The sequence below is a fragment of the Petaurus breviceps genome, unplaced genomic scaffold (assembly GCF_028583685.1).
Source record: "Petaurus breviceps papuanus isolate PSGF00001 unplaced genomic scaffold, PetGlider_PUasm1.0 185, whole genome shotgun sequence".
In the NCBI taxonomy this organism is placed as follows: Eukaryota; Metazoa; Chordata; class Mammalia; order Diprotodontia; family Petauridae; genus Petaurus; species Petaurus breviceps.
In genome coordinates, this window is record NW_027185797.1 from 2,936,797 (window position 1) to 2,952,491 (window position 15,695).

At 40.8% G+C, this 15,695-nt stretch overlaps 1 protein-coding gene across 4 annotated transcripts in view; it reads right to left on the reverse strand.

The window, feature by feature from the left end:
• ZDHHC3 (zinc finger DHHC-type palmitoyltransferase 3) overlaps positions 1-15,695 on the reverse strand; it is a 73,729-nt gene that overhangs the window by 23,757 nt on the left and 34,277 nt on the right. For all 4 annotated transcript variants that reach the window (XM_069088335.1, XM_069088336.1, XM_069088337.1 and 1 more), the window contains exon 3: positions 4,816-4,940. In XM_069088335.1, coding sequence (XP_068944436.1) covers positions 4,816-4,940 — 125 coding nt within the window. The remainder of the gene's footprint in view (positions 1-4,815; positions 4,941-15,695) is intronic.

Below are 15,695 nucleotides of genomic sequence, written 5' to 3' on the forward strand. Positions count from 1 at the left end.
TATCTATCTATCTATCTATCTATCTATCTATCTATCTATCTATCTATCTATCTATCTATCTATCTATCCATCCATCCATCCATCCATCCATCCATCTCCTCCAACTACCCTAATACTGAGAAAGGTCTCATGAGCTACAAATATCATCTTTCCATGTAGATATGTAAACAGTTCAACTTTAATAAGTCTCTCATGATTTCTTTTTCTGTTTACCTTTTCATGCTTCTCTTGATTCTTGTATTTGAAAGTCAGATTTTCTATTCAGCTCTGGTCTTTTTGGCAAAAATTGCTTGAAAGTCCTCTATTTCAGTGAATGTCCATTTTCCCTCTGAAGGATTATACTCAGTTTTGCTGGGTAGGTGATTCTTGGTTTTAATCCTAGCTCCTCTGACCTCCAGAATATCATATTCCAAGCCCTTCGATGCCATAAAGCAGAAACTGCTAGATCTTGTGTTATCCTGACTGTAATTCCACAATACTTGAATTGTTTCTTTCTGGCTGCTTGCAATATTTTCTCCTTGACCTGGGAACTCTGGAATTTGGCTATAATATTCCTAGGAATTTCCTTTTGGGATCTCTTTCAGGAGATGATTGGTGGATTCTTTCAATTTCTATTTTATCCACAGAGCAGCTTTCCTTGATAATTTCTTGAAAGATTATGTCTAGGTTCTTTATTTGATCATGGCTTTCAGGTAGTACAATAATTTTTTTTTTTTTTTGCTTTTTGGAGGGCAATTGGGGTTAAGTGACTTGCTCATAGTCATATGGCTAATAAGTGTGTCAAGTGTCTGAGGCCAGATTTGAACTCAGGTCTTCCTGACTCCAAGGTTGGTGCTCTATTTACTGCGCCACCTAGCCGCCCCAAGTCCAATAATTTTTAAATGATCTCTCCTGAATCTATTTTCCAGGTCAGTTGTTTTTCTAGTGAGATATTTCACAGTCTTCTATTTTTTCATTCTTTTGATTCTGTTTTATAATTTCTTGATTTCTCATAAGGTACATTAACTCCCATTTGCTCCATACTAATTTTTAAGGAATTATTTTCTTCAGTGAGCTTTTGGACCTCCTTTTCCATTTGGCCAATTTTTCTTTTTAAGGCATTCTCCTCATTGATTTTTTGGACCTCTTTTACCATTTGGATTAGTCTTTTTTTAAGGTGTTATTTTCTTCAGCATTTTTTTTTTTTGGTCTCCTTTAGCAAGATATTGGCTCATTTTTCATGATTTTTCTTGCATCACTCTCATTTCTCTTCCCATTTTTTCCTCTACTTCTCTTACTTGATTTTCAAAATCCTTTTTGGGCTCTTCCATGGCCTGAGACCAATTCATATTTTCTTGGAAGCTTCTGATGCAGGAGCTTTGACTTTGCTGTCTTCTTCTGGTTGTATGTTTTGATCTTCTTTGTCACCAAAGTAAGATTCTATAGTCTGAGGTGTTTTTTTTTTTTATGCTGTTTGCTCATCTTCCCAGCTAAATACTTGACTTTCTAACTCACTGTCAAAGTAGGACTCTGCTTCTAGTGGGGGTGGGTGTACTGTCCCAGATTCTGGGGATTTCTATCAGTCGCTCTATCCCCCACCCTCTGTGGGCCCAGAGCTCGGGAAGCAGGAGCTGCAGTAGCTACCACCCCTGCTGCCCTGGGGCTGGGGCCAGACTCCAGCCAAATCACACTCCTCTTTCACCCAGGTCCCACAGAGTTTCCCCACTGACTTTCTCTGCTGTCTTTGGAGTTTGTGGGTTGAGAAGCCTGGAAACTGCCACAGCTGCCAGTGATTCAGTCCCATGAGGCCTGCTCTGGCCATGACCGTGCTGGTGTGGCTCATGCTGGATTGTGCTTTGTTCCCAGTCTGGTATAATAGACCCTTCCTGTTGGCCTTCCAGGGTGTCTTGGGCTGGAGATTTGCTTCACTCTGTTATTGTGTGGGTTCTGCAGCTCTAGAATTTGTTTAGTCATTTTTTACAGGTATTTGGAGGAGCTTGGGGGAGAGCTCAAGCAAATCCCTGCTCTTACTCTCCCATCTTGGCTCCACCTCTTTCAACAAGTATTTATTAAGTCCTTAATGTGCTGGGGATATAGGATGAATGGAAGGAAAAGTGATCTCAGAAAAAAGGGATTAGCAATTAGTGGGGGGAGGAAGACGAGGGAGAAGCAGCAAGAGATAGACTGGAGTTGAGTCTTGAAGAAAGTCAGGGAAACCAAGAGGGAAAGGTGAGGGAGAGGGTCATTTTAGGCATGGGGAACAACCTGTGCAAAAGCATGGATGGGAAATGGAGTGTTGGGTTTGAGGAAATACCAGTTGGCCAGTGTAGCTGGATTGTAGAGGAGCAAGGTCTAAGAATTTGGAAAAGTCAAAGGGGGCCAGGTCGTAAACAGAGAATTTTCTATTTGATGTTGGAGGTTAAACCACTGGAATTTTTTCTCTCTCTCTCTTTCTCTCTCTCTCTCTCACACACACACACACACAGAGTCACACCTACACTTCTTTGCCAGCCAAGTGGAATACAGTCTGGAGCAGAGAGAAATGAGCAGGGGAGACCAATGAGAAGTCAATTTCCACAGTCCAGGAGGAGGTGGTGAACGGGGGTGCACGTGGTGGAAGCCAGATGAGTTGGAGAAGGGACAGATAATAGAGATGTTGTAAAGTTAGTAACACTGAGGTAAATCCAAATGAGGAGCTGAGAATGATACCAAGGATGATTGGTCTGGACAACTAGGGGCATGGGAGTGCCCTTGGCAGTGTTAGGGAAGCTGAGAAGAAAGAAGTTTTGGGGAAGGATAACAGGTTCTGTCTTGGATATGCAGAGTTTAATAATACCTATGGGACAACCAATTTGAGATGTCTACAAGGCAGCTGGTGATGTGGGACTGGAACTCCGAAAAAAATTTGGGTTCAATATGCAGGTTGTTCCAAAAGAGCAGTTTTAATACATTAAAACATTACTATTAATGCTAAAAACAGCACTAAGACTTCTGAGATACCTTGTATAGATCTGGGAAGCATCTGCATAGACATGAGAACTGAACCTATGGGACTGCACACAGACATACAGATACACAGACAGACAAACAGATACACAGAGGCACACACTGGGTACAAAGAAGATGGACATTTCATTTTCTATATAAACAGAGAGTAAGTAGGTCTCTTGTCAAGTCAAGTCAGGTCCATGGCACTGATTCTGTCTAGGAGGCTGGTAGTTTTTGGCTTTAATCAAAGGCCATGCTTTCATTTGCTCCAAACTGTGGGCCAACAAGACAGTTTATATCGGTCAGACTGAGCAGCTGTCAAAGAGCATTCTTTGCAGAACGAATAAGTGACATGCACCATCACTCGGGCTCATCTGAATCAGTGGCTCTTGTTTTAACTGAGTTGATTTGTTTACTAGTGCTCAGCAATGGCTCATTTATCTCATACCGTGAGAAGGCACGGAGGTGAGCAGGGACGAAAATGCTGAAAAAGAAGCTGGTGACTGAATGCCAGGCCCAGGAGAAGAAGGAAGGATTCTAGTTACCCCAGTGCTTTCATTCTATACATTTAACTTTTCAGTCATTGCCTTTAAAAACAGCATGCTCTTGTATCTGTAAACCTTTCCTTCACTATCGGAGAAAAACAAAATGAAATGATCCTACAAGAAATGTAATATTCTGTTTTCCAATACAGCCTTGGAAACTGTTGCTGGCCAAAGCTAACAATGACCTCATCCAGGCCAGTGGAAGAATGAGAGCTTTTATGAAAATGTCTACCTGTATACTACCTAGAGGAAGCATGTGATGGTACCTTTTTAGTGATTTCCCAAGAACTCTCTATTAACTATACCTATGCCATGGTGACAGCAGACGTGTCCTGTGTATCTATAGTTGCCCAGGTTTAGGGAACTGTGATTTCACTGAGGCTAGTAACCTTTATGCCACAGGATTGTCAAGAGTTCCTGTAGCCAAAAGAATTTCTGAACAGGTCCCCTTGTGTATGGAGTTTCCCCAAGCTGAGCTCAGCTGATATTCAGACAGGAAAGCCTGCTGCTCAGCCTGATCTTAAAGCTTTCCCACCTTCAAAGGACCTGCCACAGCTTTGTAGGTTTTATTTCACTTACACACACACACACAAACACATAGACACAGACACACACACACACAGAGGAAGAGGAGAAGGGAAAGAAGCAAACATTTATTAAGTGCCTACTAAGTGTCAAACACTACTAAAAACTTTTTACAAATACTGTCTCATTTTATTCCCAAAACAATCCTGGGAGAAAGGTGCTATTATTATCCCCATTTTACAACTGAAGAAACAGGTATAAAGAGCTTAAGTGACTTGCCCAGGGGTCACAAGTCTAGGAAGTATCTGAGGCTGAATTTGAACTCAGGTCTCCCTGATGCCAGGTTCAGTTCTTTATCTATGATGCCCACCTGGCTGCCTATCCATCCTTTAAAAACAGGGTGATTGCACTGTAAATGGCCTTTATGATGATAAAAAGCCAGGACGCTTAAAGTGACAGGACCATGAAGAAGGCTGTCAACTACTTCACACAAATGGAAAGCCAAAGTGGGTGGTGTTGTTCCCTGACATAGTAGGGAAGAGCTATTTTTCTGCTATTTAGAAAAAGCAATGAACATTTCCCCAAATTGTGGCTTCTTAATCACAATCACCCATGAAGAGGGTGTTAAAAATAGCAGACCCATAACCCTCACACACTTCTAAGACAAAACCCACAGTTTGCCCGTATCAAACTCTTAATCAATCAGCCACCTGCCAGTGAACAGCAGATTTATTCTCACCCATCTGACCTGAACGCCCCAGCAGCGACATGACTGTACCTGCAGTGATGGGCTCTGTCAGGCTTGATGCTACAGCACTTTGGACACTTGTACACTACTTGCCCTGGCTTCAACTGTAAACTCTCGATGAATTCTTTTGTGGCATTTCCTTTGGGCACCGCACCCTGCAAGCAGAAAGAAGAACGTCAAATACATGCTCTGAGGACAAGCTCCAGTGCAGGGCACTTGGCCGCATGAGCTGGCCAACAAGATATTCATCGAGAGCACGAGACATTGCAGTATAAAAACACCATAATTATTGCTTTCAAGGACACAGACAAATACACACAGAATGAATATATTCACAAATACAAAACATGTGAAGTCATTCAACACAATGGCATCTGAGTAGCTGACTAACTGGACTAGGGAGAGACAAAGTGGGGAGACCAATGAGAAGGTGCTGGTGAGAGGTGATGAGGTCCTAAATCATGAAGGACCGGATGTGGGAGATGCACAGAGGTAGAAATGGCAAAATGCGGCAACTTCTGGGATACACAGGATAAGGAGGAATGAGGAGTCAAGGATAACACAGTCACAAATCTGGAGACCAGAAGAATGGTTGGTACTCTAAGGAGAAATACAGAAGTTCAAAAGAGGGAAGAGTTTTAGAAGAAAAAGAATGCGTTCTGCTTATTGAGCTTGAGAAGGTGCTGGTCCATTTGAAAGGAAGTTAGTGAAATGGAACTGTCAGAAGCTCAATATATATCCAGGACTGGATCGATACATCTGTGAGTTGATGGTTAAAGCCACTGGAACTGATGAGGTCACTAATTAATCAATATACATTTAAGTCCCATGCCCCAGGTACTATGCTGGGTGCTGGAGATACAAAGTCCCTACCCTCAAGGGAGCATGATATGGATAATGGTGCAAGAAAGAAGACTGAGAAGAGGTCGTGAAGAGACCCAGGAGCAGTAGCAGTCAGTCAATCAATGAGCACTTATTAGGTGCTATTTTGCTGACGATATGCCATGCTTTGGAGATACAAAAAAAGCAAAAACAGTCACTGCCCTCAAGGAGGGGAGACAGCATGTACAAATGGGTAAACAGAAGATGTGTACAGAATCAGTGGAAGGCAGCCTTAGACAGGAAAGCTCCTAGAACAGAGGCACACCAACACAGTGATGAGAAACTGGAATGTCTCTTCCTTTCCCTTCTCTCTTCTTTCTGACCAAAGCAGAGCATTAATAATTTACTGACAATAATAATATCATCCAGAAAACGGTAAGGGACCCAACAAGAGGAACTTCTATTCCAGACTGAATTTTAACCAACAAGAATCTTTTTGCTGAAGGAGGAAATAAAGTGAATCTTGGTGGGGCATAATTAGTCTATCTTAGAATTTGTTACTAAGAGGAAAGGAAACCCAGGGACAGTCTGACATGAACTATAGATTTTAGGTAAGCAGTTTTCAAAGATCAGACAAATCACAGGTAAGATTCCAGGGTATAAAATTCTACTTGGAAGTCAGTCCAGGAAGGTAAGAAGTTCAAGAGTAAAATTCTGAAGACAGAGACACAATTTTGATGAGAGACAGAATGTTAAACTGAAAGAAACAGGGGCCACTAAATTGTACATAAGGATCCCTGAAGGCCGCACATTGACTAAGAAAACCAAACGTGTTTCTAAAAAAAAAAAAATAGCAACACATTAAAATAAGAAAGGAGATACATTTTAATCTGTTTCAGGTCATGGAATGTTGTGGGCCACATGTTTAAAACCTATGGTTTAGAGAAACTACTGCAGATTTACAGGAAAATTATCAAATTCTTTTTTTGAGACCCAAAATGAAGGCAAGGGCAAGGAACGATGAATACAATAATACATTACGGTTCTGTAAGAAGAGTATCAGAAGTACAAGAATTCAGAATGAGCTGACAGTGGCAAGAACAGGTAAGTAAAATAAAAAGGTTATTTTTTTTTAAGCTAGATGGAGGAAAGTATGCAGGTCAAAGAAGGGAAAGCAGCACTGCTCAAGGTGGATGAGGCAATGATACCAGAAGACGGAGCTGTTCAATTTATAATTTTACTTCTATTTGCTATGCAGTAAGGAGAATACTATTTGGATTGAAAAAGAGGGGACAAAACAGCTAAAGTGATGTTAGCTGATTCCCAAAAGATGTTTGCCAATAGTCAAAAAGGATCTTGTAGCCCTTCATAATTTCAAGACACGAGGTCTAGATGAACTATATCACGGAGAAAGGCAAATGTCCTGATTTTCAAAAAAGAATAGGAAAGGAATTGGAATTGGAAAACTATAGGCCAACAAGGATCCCTATAGTTCCTGACAAAATTCCAGAATGTTTTATTAAAGGAATAGTTAGTAAACATTCTAAAAATGAAAGCATGGTTTCATCAAGAACAGGTCATGGCAGACTAACCTTTTCCTTTTTCTGATAGGATTATTCCTAGTCACAAGAAAGTGATGATATAGTTTACTTAGATTTTAGCAAAGATTTTGACAAAATTTCTCATTACATTCTTATGGAAAGGAGAACATAAGTGGCTAGACAGTAGTATAGCAGATGCAGAAGCAAATGAAAGGACAGATCCAGGGAGTAGCTGTTAATGGTTCAGTGTCATTTTGGAAGTATGAGTTAGTGGAAAATCAGATTCACAAATGACACAAATATGAGTGACAGTTAACAGTAAGGATTATGGTTCAGGTCCAAACATAGCTTGACAAGCTAGGATACTGGATGAAATGGGATAAAATGAAATTTAATAAGAGATAAATGTGAAGGCTTACAATAGGGCTCAAAAAATCAGGTCCACAAGTACAAGATGAAGGAAGCATGAGTAGATAACAGTTCATGTGAAAAAGCCCTGGGAGTTTTAGCAGAGCACAAGCAAAATATGAATCAGAAGTGTGATACAGCCATAAAAAAAGAAACTAAAAGAATATTAGGCTACTTCAAGAGAAGCAGTGTCCAGAACTAAGGAGGGCAGAGTCACTGCATTTTGCCCTGGTTCCAGACCACATTTGGAGAATTATGTTTAGTTCTAGAGGTTTTGCTTTAGGAAAAATATTAATAACCCTGAGAATGATGGTGAAGCAACTTAAATCATGCTAAGACGGCTGGCTGAAGCAACTGAGAATGTTTAACGTGGAGAAGAGGAGCATGAAGGGAAACTGATGACTGTCTATGGATTTTTAAAGGGCTGTCACCTGCAAAAGAGATCAGCGTGATGCTCTTTGGCCACAAGGAGTAGGAGTTGCAAAGAGGCAAGCTGAGATTTAAGGCAAGGATAAATCACCTTACAACAAGTAGAGTGATTCCAAATGAAGAATATGCTATATTGGGAAGTAGTGGGATTCCCCTCATTGCAAGGCTTCAAACCCACATTGGATGACTATTTTCCAGATCTGTGGAGAGAAGCTCCCTGCCTGGCCAAGGGATGGGAAAGATGGTTTCTGAAGTCTTTTCCAACAACGAGTCTCCATGATTCTGAGTGGTAAATAATGCACAATAAGGGCTCCCAGAGTACAAAGGAGGGATAGAAATCACTATGGGTTAGTATAGCCATGGATGGCTACAAAAGTCAGAAAAAATAGAAACAGGTAGGATAGTGACAGTCAGCAAAACTGAGGGAGAGCATTTCAAGCAGGGGCAACATATTATGAGTAAAGGCACATAACATGTTTCAGATACAGTGGCCATAACATTCTACATGGAGGAGGTCTGTATGAGAAAATCAAGGACAAGACTTGAACATAGGTCCAGATCACATTGTAGAGGGCTCTGAATGCCCGAATAAAGATTGAGACTCTTTCATAGGGCAGAGTTTTCCAAACTAGATTGTAAATAATGGGTCCATGAGAAAACTGTAAAGCTAGCAATACTTTCTAGGGACAGGGGAGGAAGGAAGGGAAGAAAACTATACTGAGCTATGGTTCAGGGAGGTCTTTTTTCTCACAGGAACTGAACTAAGATGGTCACTAAAGTCTCTTCCAAATCTGAAATTCTGTGATTTTGTGAAGGGAGATGGAAGGCACTTTCTTTTCAGAAGCTGTGAAGGGAGAAGAGAAGAGGGGATAGTACATGGTAGTGTAAATAAAGGAAAAGATAAGGCAGATTTGTTTAATCTTTGGTTACAACAAGAACAGAACAGGAAGCATGTGGAAGATGATGCAATGGTGACTATATCATTTATAATTCTTAAAGTATGTTTGGGACAAGAGTGTAGGATAGATTAGCTAAGTCAAAGGTCAAAGAGAAAGCTTTGGCTGAATTGGAGAGAATATTACTGAAATGCCCTGAAAACAGAAGTGTAAATTGGAAGTCATGGGGTAAAGGAGAGCACAGAGCATTTAGCCTTTCTCCAAGCACAAGAGACTTCCCACAGCTCTTATCTCAGATATTTTACACATCTCCTTAAACAATAGAAGCCCAATGCTATTCTGGCTCACAGCCAAAATTTTGGTGTGAAAACAGATTTACTTTATTCTCCTCACTTTCTTCTACCCTTCCCTACTCCACAGTACATCATAACCTCTGACCAATATTCATATGGTCAATCACCATATTTCAAGTCCCAAAGTATTCCCCGGCCAAAAGTTTGTGGAATTCTGTTTTAGGCAACAGAGCTTAAATTGAAGGTACATAGAAAGTACTTTGCCAAGTGAACAAAAATAAAGTAGTTGTAACATTTTGTGTGCAGAAAGACGCTACTAGAGTGCTGTTATTGCCGTTCATCTGTTTCACTTGTGTCTGACTCTCCAGAAGTTTTCTTGGCAAAGACACTGGAATGGTCTGTCATTTCCTTCTCCAGCTCATTTTACAGATGATGAAACTGAGGCAAACATAGTTAAGTGACTTGCCCAGGGTCACACAGCTAGTAAGTATCTGAGGCCAGGTTTGAACTCACAAAGATGAATTTTCCTGACTCTAGGTTTTGCACTCTGTTCACTGCCCCACCTGGTTGCCCCTCTTCTAGATTACTATTGGTCAGTGTGATGATGGACAAATCACTCTGCTATGCTGGACCTCAGGTTCTTTCTTTGTAAGGTGAGAGGTTTTGATACACTGACATACCCTTTATGTTTCTGGCTAATATTTATTTATTTATTTTTTAAAAAGCAATTGGGGTTAAGTAACACGCTCAAGGTTACACAGCCAGTTATTTCTGGGTGTGGTGCTGAGTATCAGAGCCTGGATTTGATCCCAGGTCATCCCGACTCTGGGGCCGGTGCTCTTACTTGCTGTGCTACATGGCTGCCCCAACATTTATGTTTTAAATTAAGAGAACTTTAACGTTGGTTTTAAAATTTTTGTGACACCACCAAACATTATATACATAATGAAAACGGCATCACAGAATTTCAGTTTTGTTTATAGTCTGGTTTTTGATAAATCAATAAGAATTTACTGAGTGCTTACTATGTACAAAGAAGTTGGGAGGCAAAGCCAAAATAAAATGTAGCTTAAATGATTGTTATTTTAACACAGAATTCACCTCCAAGTGTGAATTCATTTACAGAAATCTATCAGAGAACTGAGGGAACTGATGGTGAACCTAGATAACAATATAAGTCAAAGTGAGGTTCCCACAGGCCTCCAGGCCTGCAGGTGAAGCCCCATGTCCCAAGTTGGAGATCAGATTTATATACCCTTCAAGGCTCTGAAGTTCAAGGAGAAGACAGAGGCTTGTCACCCCGCCTTCTGATCCCACACGTCAGCTAAGTCTGCCTGACTCGACTGTTTGGAATAGAGAAGGAAATTGCAAACCGCTCAAGTATCTTTGCCAAGAAAATCCCACATGGGGTCATGGAGAAGAGTCGGGCAAGACTGAAACAAGTGAACAAAGCCTCTTCAGAAAAAATGTCAACATTTCATCAAATCACATTTTAGCACTGTGTCCTGTTACTTCATTGGACAGGAAGTGAGTTGGACCAGAGTCACTGACTCTTTCATTCCTCCCTTCCTCTGGTCAACACACACACACACACACACACACACACACACACACATACACACACGGCAGTAAAAAATGAGCTTTGAAATACTATTCACATTTCACTGCTTCAGCACAATGAAACTTCACCCACAATCCCTCTTGGAACACTGAACAGGAACAAATTATTATGGCTTTGTAGATACATTGGAAAATCTCTATAAGCCCACAACACATTTTGCCATGTAAAAGATATGGTCTGTTATGATATCAGTTTAAATTTGTGTTCAATTATCTTGTTAAAATATTGATAACTATGAAGTATACAATAAGAAAATATGGATGCTATGAGGAAGGATCTGAAGGGGAGGTAAGGTAGAGAAGAAGAAAGAGAAATCAGCCTCAGCAAGGGCAGACCAATTTGAATTTGTACTATTTCTTCGAGTTCACAGGATTTTACTTAAAATGAAAAGGAGATATGATCAAGTTCTTGCAGCCATTTTCATTCTTGCTCCTGGCAGCAAATGCCTCTCCAAATGAGAGTTCCTGTGGTAAGTCAGTGACCATGAGAGAAAAGGAAGGGGTGAGTGGGGAACCTGCTTATGACACTTACATATTCAAATGAAATTTACTCAAGAATATTCTGAATAGTCAAAGATGGTAGCAGGCACCCTCTCGTCTACAGCTGGTGTAATTCACAGGGCAAAAGGGGAACAGCTCCCCAAGATCATTACCCAGCTCCAGTCTTTTGCACAGGGAAGGTCCCCAGAGGTCCAGGGAAAGGTTAGGTGAGAAGCAAGGTGTTAATGCTATCTCTGCTTCCAGATCTATGCTTTTCAATTTCTGCCTCCTCAAACAATTACCATACTTGAAGGAGAAAAGGAAAAAGGTGGGAGAAGAGTCTGACTCACCCCATGGCTGCCTTGGGACCACTGAGAGAGGAGTCTGCCTTTCACAGGCTTGGACAGAAGTGTACAATTAGCTCACAGAGACCAAAGGGGCCGAAGTTTCTTCATGGCCTCAATTTTAGGGGACAGTGGGAGAGATCCAGTAAGACAGAAAAAGAGAATGAGTAATAGCCAGAGCCAGACATAGGAGAACTAAAGAGAGAGACACGGAAAGGGACACAGAATAAAAGCTTCCCACCCCCTGCTTATTTTTCATTTGAACCTACCTAGTTGAAGGCCAAGCATTGTAGTAAGATTCTAATCCTCATTTTGAACGTTTGATTTGTTGTTGATGGTTTTAAATTTTGTAATGGTTTTTCTTTTGGTCAGAACCTGTGATTTCATTGCTGTAAAAAAAAATTCCAGTGAGGAAACTTCCTCAGCTAACGAATGTAGGCACTTGGCCTTGCAGCATCTTGGCCCTGCCATATCTAGGTCATACAGAGCTGAGGTGCAGTGACCTGCCCTTGTCCTGTAGGTCACAGGTGTTATGGGACTGACAAGAATCTGGTCCTTTGTGATGTGGGGTAGGTTTCTATCCACTGTGTTGTGCAGCCTCATAATTTTACAATAACTTAAAAAAAACTGTTAAAAGATTTTCTATCCTGTAGAACTCCTACTGAGGCAATTTATAAATGAAAAGTTACTTCCAACTTAGGGGGAAAAGTCACGAGGAGATTTTAATTAGCCTAGAGATGCCATCATGCCTCTTACATACCTGTTTCTGCCAGGTGGAAAAAAAGACAGGCAGGACAGTTGGAAGCAAAGAAGCAGTATCAGTATAGTGGGAAAAAGGCTGTGTTTGAAGTCAAGGGATCTCAGAAACCCCACCCTGCCTTTACTGACACCTCTGACCTCAGGAAATCTTTTAAACTCTATGGAACTTATTTTCCTCAGTTGTAAAAGGATGGGGTTCACTTGATTATCTGGAGGCCCTTTCAGCTCTCAAGCTATGAAAGAGATACAGAGATGTTCCATAACAGCAGTGAAGAGTAGGCACAGACGTCATAGGAGGGATGACGCCAAGGCTAACTCTGGGGCCTACAAGAGGATGGGGGTCCCTTGCAGCTCTCTGCACATGTCTTGTCTGTGCACAGCTCTCTTCAGATTGTAAGCTCCTTGCCTTCTGGCCTGCCTTTGTATTCCCTGCCCTCAACATAGGGCCTGGCACAGAGGAGATGAAAAGACAGGTTCAGACAATAAAACCTCATTCAAGGTCACATAGTATAAAGTATAAAGGTCAGGATTCAAATTCCATTCCTGTTCAATGTTCTTTCTGTCAGCTCACCTCCTTGCCTATGCCTAATGTGATCTATACTCATATTTTAGAACCTTAAAAACCTTCAGTATCAGAGGCATCTTTTGCTCAGATGCCACAATATTATGTCATTACCAGTAGCTACATCTCTGTAATTATATAATAATTAAAACAGATTCAATCTTGGGGGGAAAAATGGAGGGAGGGGGCTTGAAAGGATTCCAGTGTGATTTTAGCTATAGCTTTTGCGTAGCAAAACAGTAAAGAGTACCATGATTTAAAATTCTCTTCAATTCTAAGGAAGCAAAAATGTGAAGGTTTTAAAAAGTTGTTTCAGGGAACTAGACTGTATCTAATCTGTGACATGTCTACATACATCTCCTTGCCTTGCCAGTGACAGAGGCAACTTCCTTTTCTCAGACTCTACCTGGTCAATATCACTATGTGAGAAGCCTCTGGAAGCCAGAGGGAGCTTCTGCTTATGAACAGACAGGTGGACTCCTACCCAGCGGAGTCCAGTGGTTCATAAGAAATTAATCACTCGGTGGTTAATGCTAATTAACATTGGCTTATAATAACTAAACAGAAAGCAGAGCTTCTGGATGTAGGCATCCGTTTTTACACTGCATCACAGTTCATACCCCATTCCTAAAAGTTTAAACTTAAATGTTTTCATTTGGTTTTCACAGAACACCATGAGGTGGGTACAACTGAACAATGCTTAAAATATTTCCTGAAATCAACAAACACACAATTACTAAGTGCAGGGCACTGGAGACAAAGACGAAGTCAGCCATGGAGCCTTTGGTCTAGAATCGTTTAATACTGCAGGACATTTTTTTTGCCCACAACTGTGAGATGGCATGGCATGGCACAGTGGAAGAAAAGCTGGTCTTGGAGTCACGGCTGGGTTCAAGTCTTGCCTCTCGCACATCCTGGGTAGGCAGTCACAGAGAGTCACATGGTGCTTCAGGCTTTAAACCACTAAGTTACAGACGTGTTTGCCAGGAGGCATCGAGTGGTAGTTTACATGCTGGAAGTTTTCAGACATGGTGGTGCCCACCTGTAATCCCTGCTCCTAGGGAAGGCTGAGACTGGAGGACTGCCTGAGTGCGGAGGTCCTGAGCTGCAGCAAAGCTAAAGCTGATGAAGTGTCTGCACTAAGTCTGGTGTGCCAATATGATGACTCCTCAGGAACAGAGAGCTGCCAGGCTGCTTAAGGAGGGGCAAGCTGGTGCAGGTTGGAAAAATAAAACAGGTTAAAGCTTGTCTAATGATCAGCATTGGCCCATGCCCAGGTAAGGGAAAGGCAGGGAGAACCAATCTCTTTTTCACAAAATAACAGAACTTTAAAAATTAACATTCATTTTTTTAATCAGCAAAAATTTCCACAATGGCCATGGACCAACATAGCATGCTTTATCACTAGTCCTCTGAAATTGTGTTGGCCATTATGCTGATTAAAGTTCCTAAGTCTTTCAAAATTGTTTACCTTTACAATAATGTTGTCACCATGTAAACTAGTGTGGTCTCCTGGTTCCCCTCACTACACTCTGTATCACTTCATCCAGGACTTCCCAGGTTTCTCTGAAACTACACTTTCATTATTTCCTAGAGCACAATGGCATTTCATCACATTTTTTTTTTCCTTTTTGGAGGGGGGGGAAGGGAGGGCAATTGGAGTTAAGTGACTTGCCCAAGGTCCCACGACTAGTAAATGTCAAGTATCTGAGGCCAGATTTGAACTCAGATCCTCCTGACTCCAGGGCCGGTGCTCTATTCACTGCACCACCCAGTCACCCATCATTACATAATATGTTGAAATATTTCTCAGTTGGTGGGCACTTCTTACGGTTTCTAATTCTCTGCCATTGCAAAAATGGTATAAATATTTTTTGCATCCTTAGTTTTTGTTTAGGATTAATCCCTCTTTTAACATACCCTCCTCTTCTCTTCCCTCTTTTTCCTTTTTAAATTAACTATATTTCTATATGCATATGTGTATGTCAGTGTGTGTGTGTATTTCCTCTTTTGATCAGTTTGGATGCATGTGGTACAAATCACTCCCCAGTTCTTGTTTGTATAGACTTCTGCTTGAACACCCTGATTATATGAAATAATTCCCCTTATTTTTCTTTTCCATTTTCCTGACTAGTATATTTCTCCTCCTTTATCTTTTCATTCTTTCCTTTAAAATTATCAAGACATAAGAGAACTACTCCCATGTCCTCTAACTACACCTCCTCTATGACCCCTGATAAGTTTCAAAGGGGTCACATGTATTATATTTGCATATTAGAATTTAAAAAGTTTACACTTGTTTAGTTTTTTATGATCATTTAATCATTATTTCTTTTTTATGTTTCTATTGACTCCTATGTTTGCATTTCAATGTTTCTATGAAGAACTGGTCTTTTCATCAGGAATGCTTAGAAGTCCTCTATTTCAATTAAGGTTTATTTTTGCTCCTGTAGGGTAAGTTTTGTTGGGTAAGTTATTCTTCATTGTAAGTCTATATCCTTTGCCTTCTGAAATATCATATTCCAAGCACTACTCTCCTTAAAGTGGTGGCTGCTGAATCCTGTGTGATCTTGACTGTGGTTCCATTGTACTTGAATTCTTTCTTTCTGGCTGCTCCCATTATTTTTTTCTTTGATATGGAAATTCTGGATTTGGGCTATAATGTCTATTAATGAAGGAAACTTCATTTTGAAATTTCTTTCAGAAGGTAACTGGTGGCTTCTTTATTTTTCCCCTTCACCCTCTGGTCTTCTTTT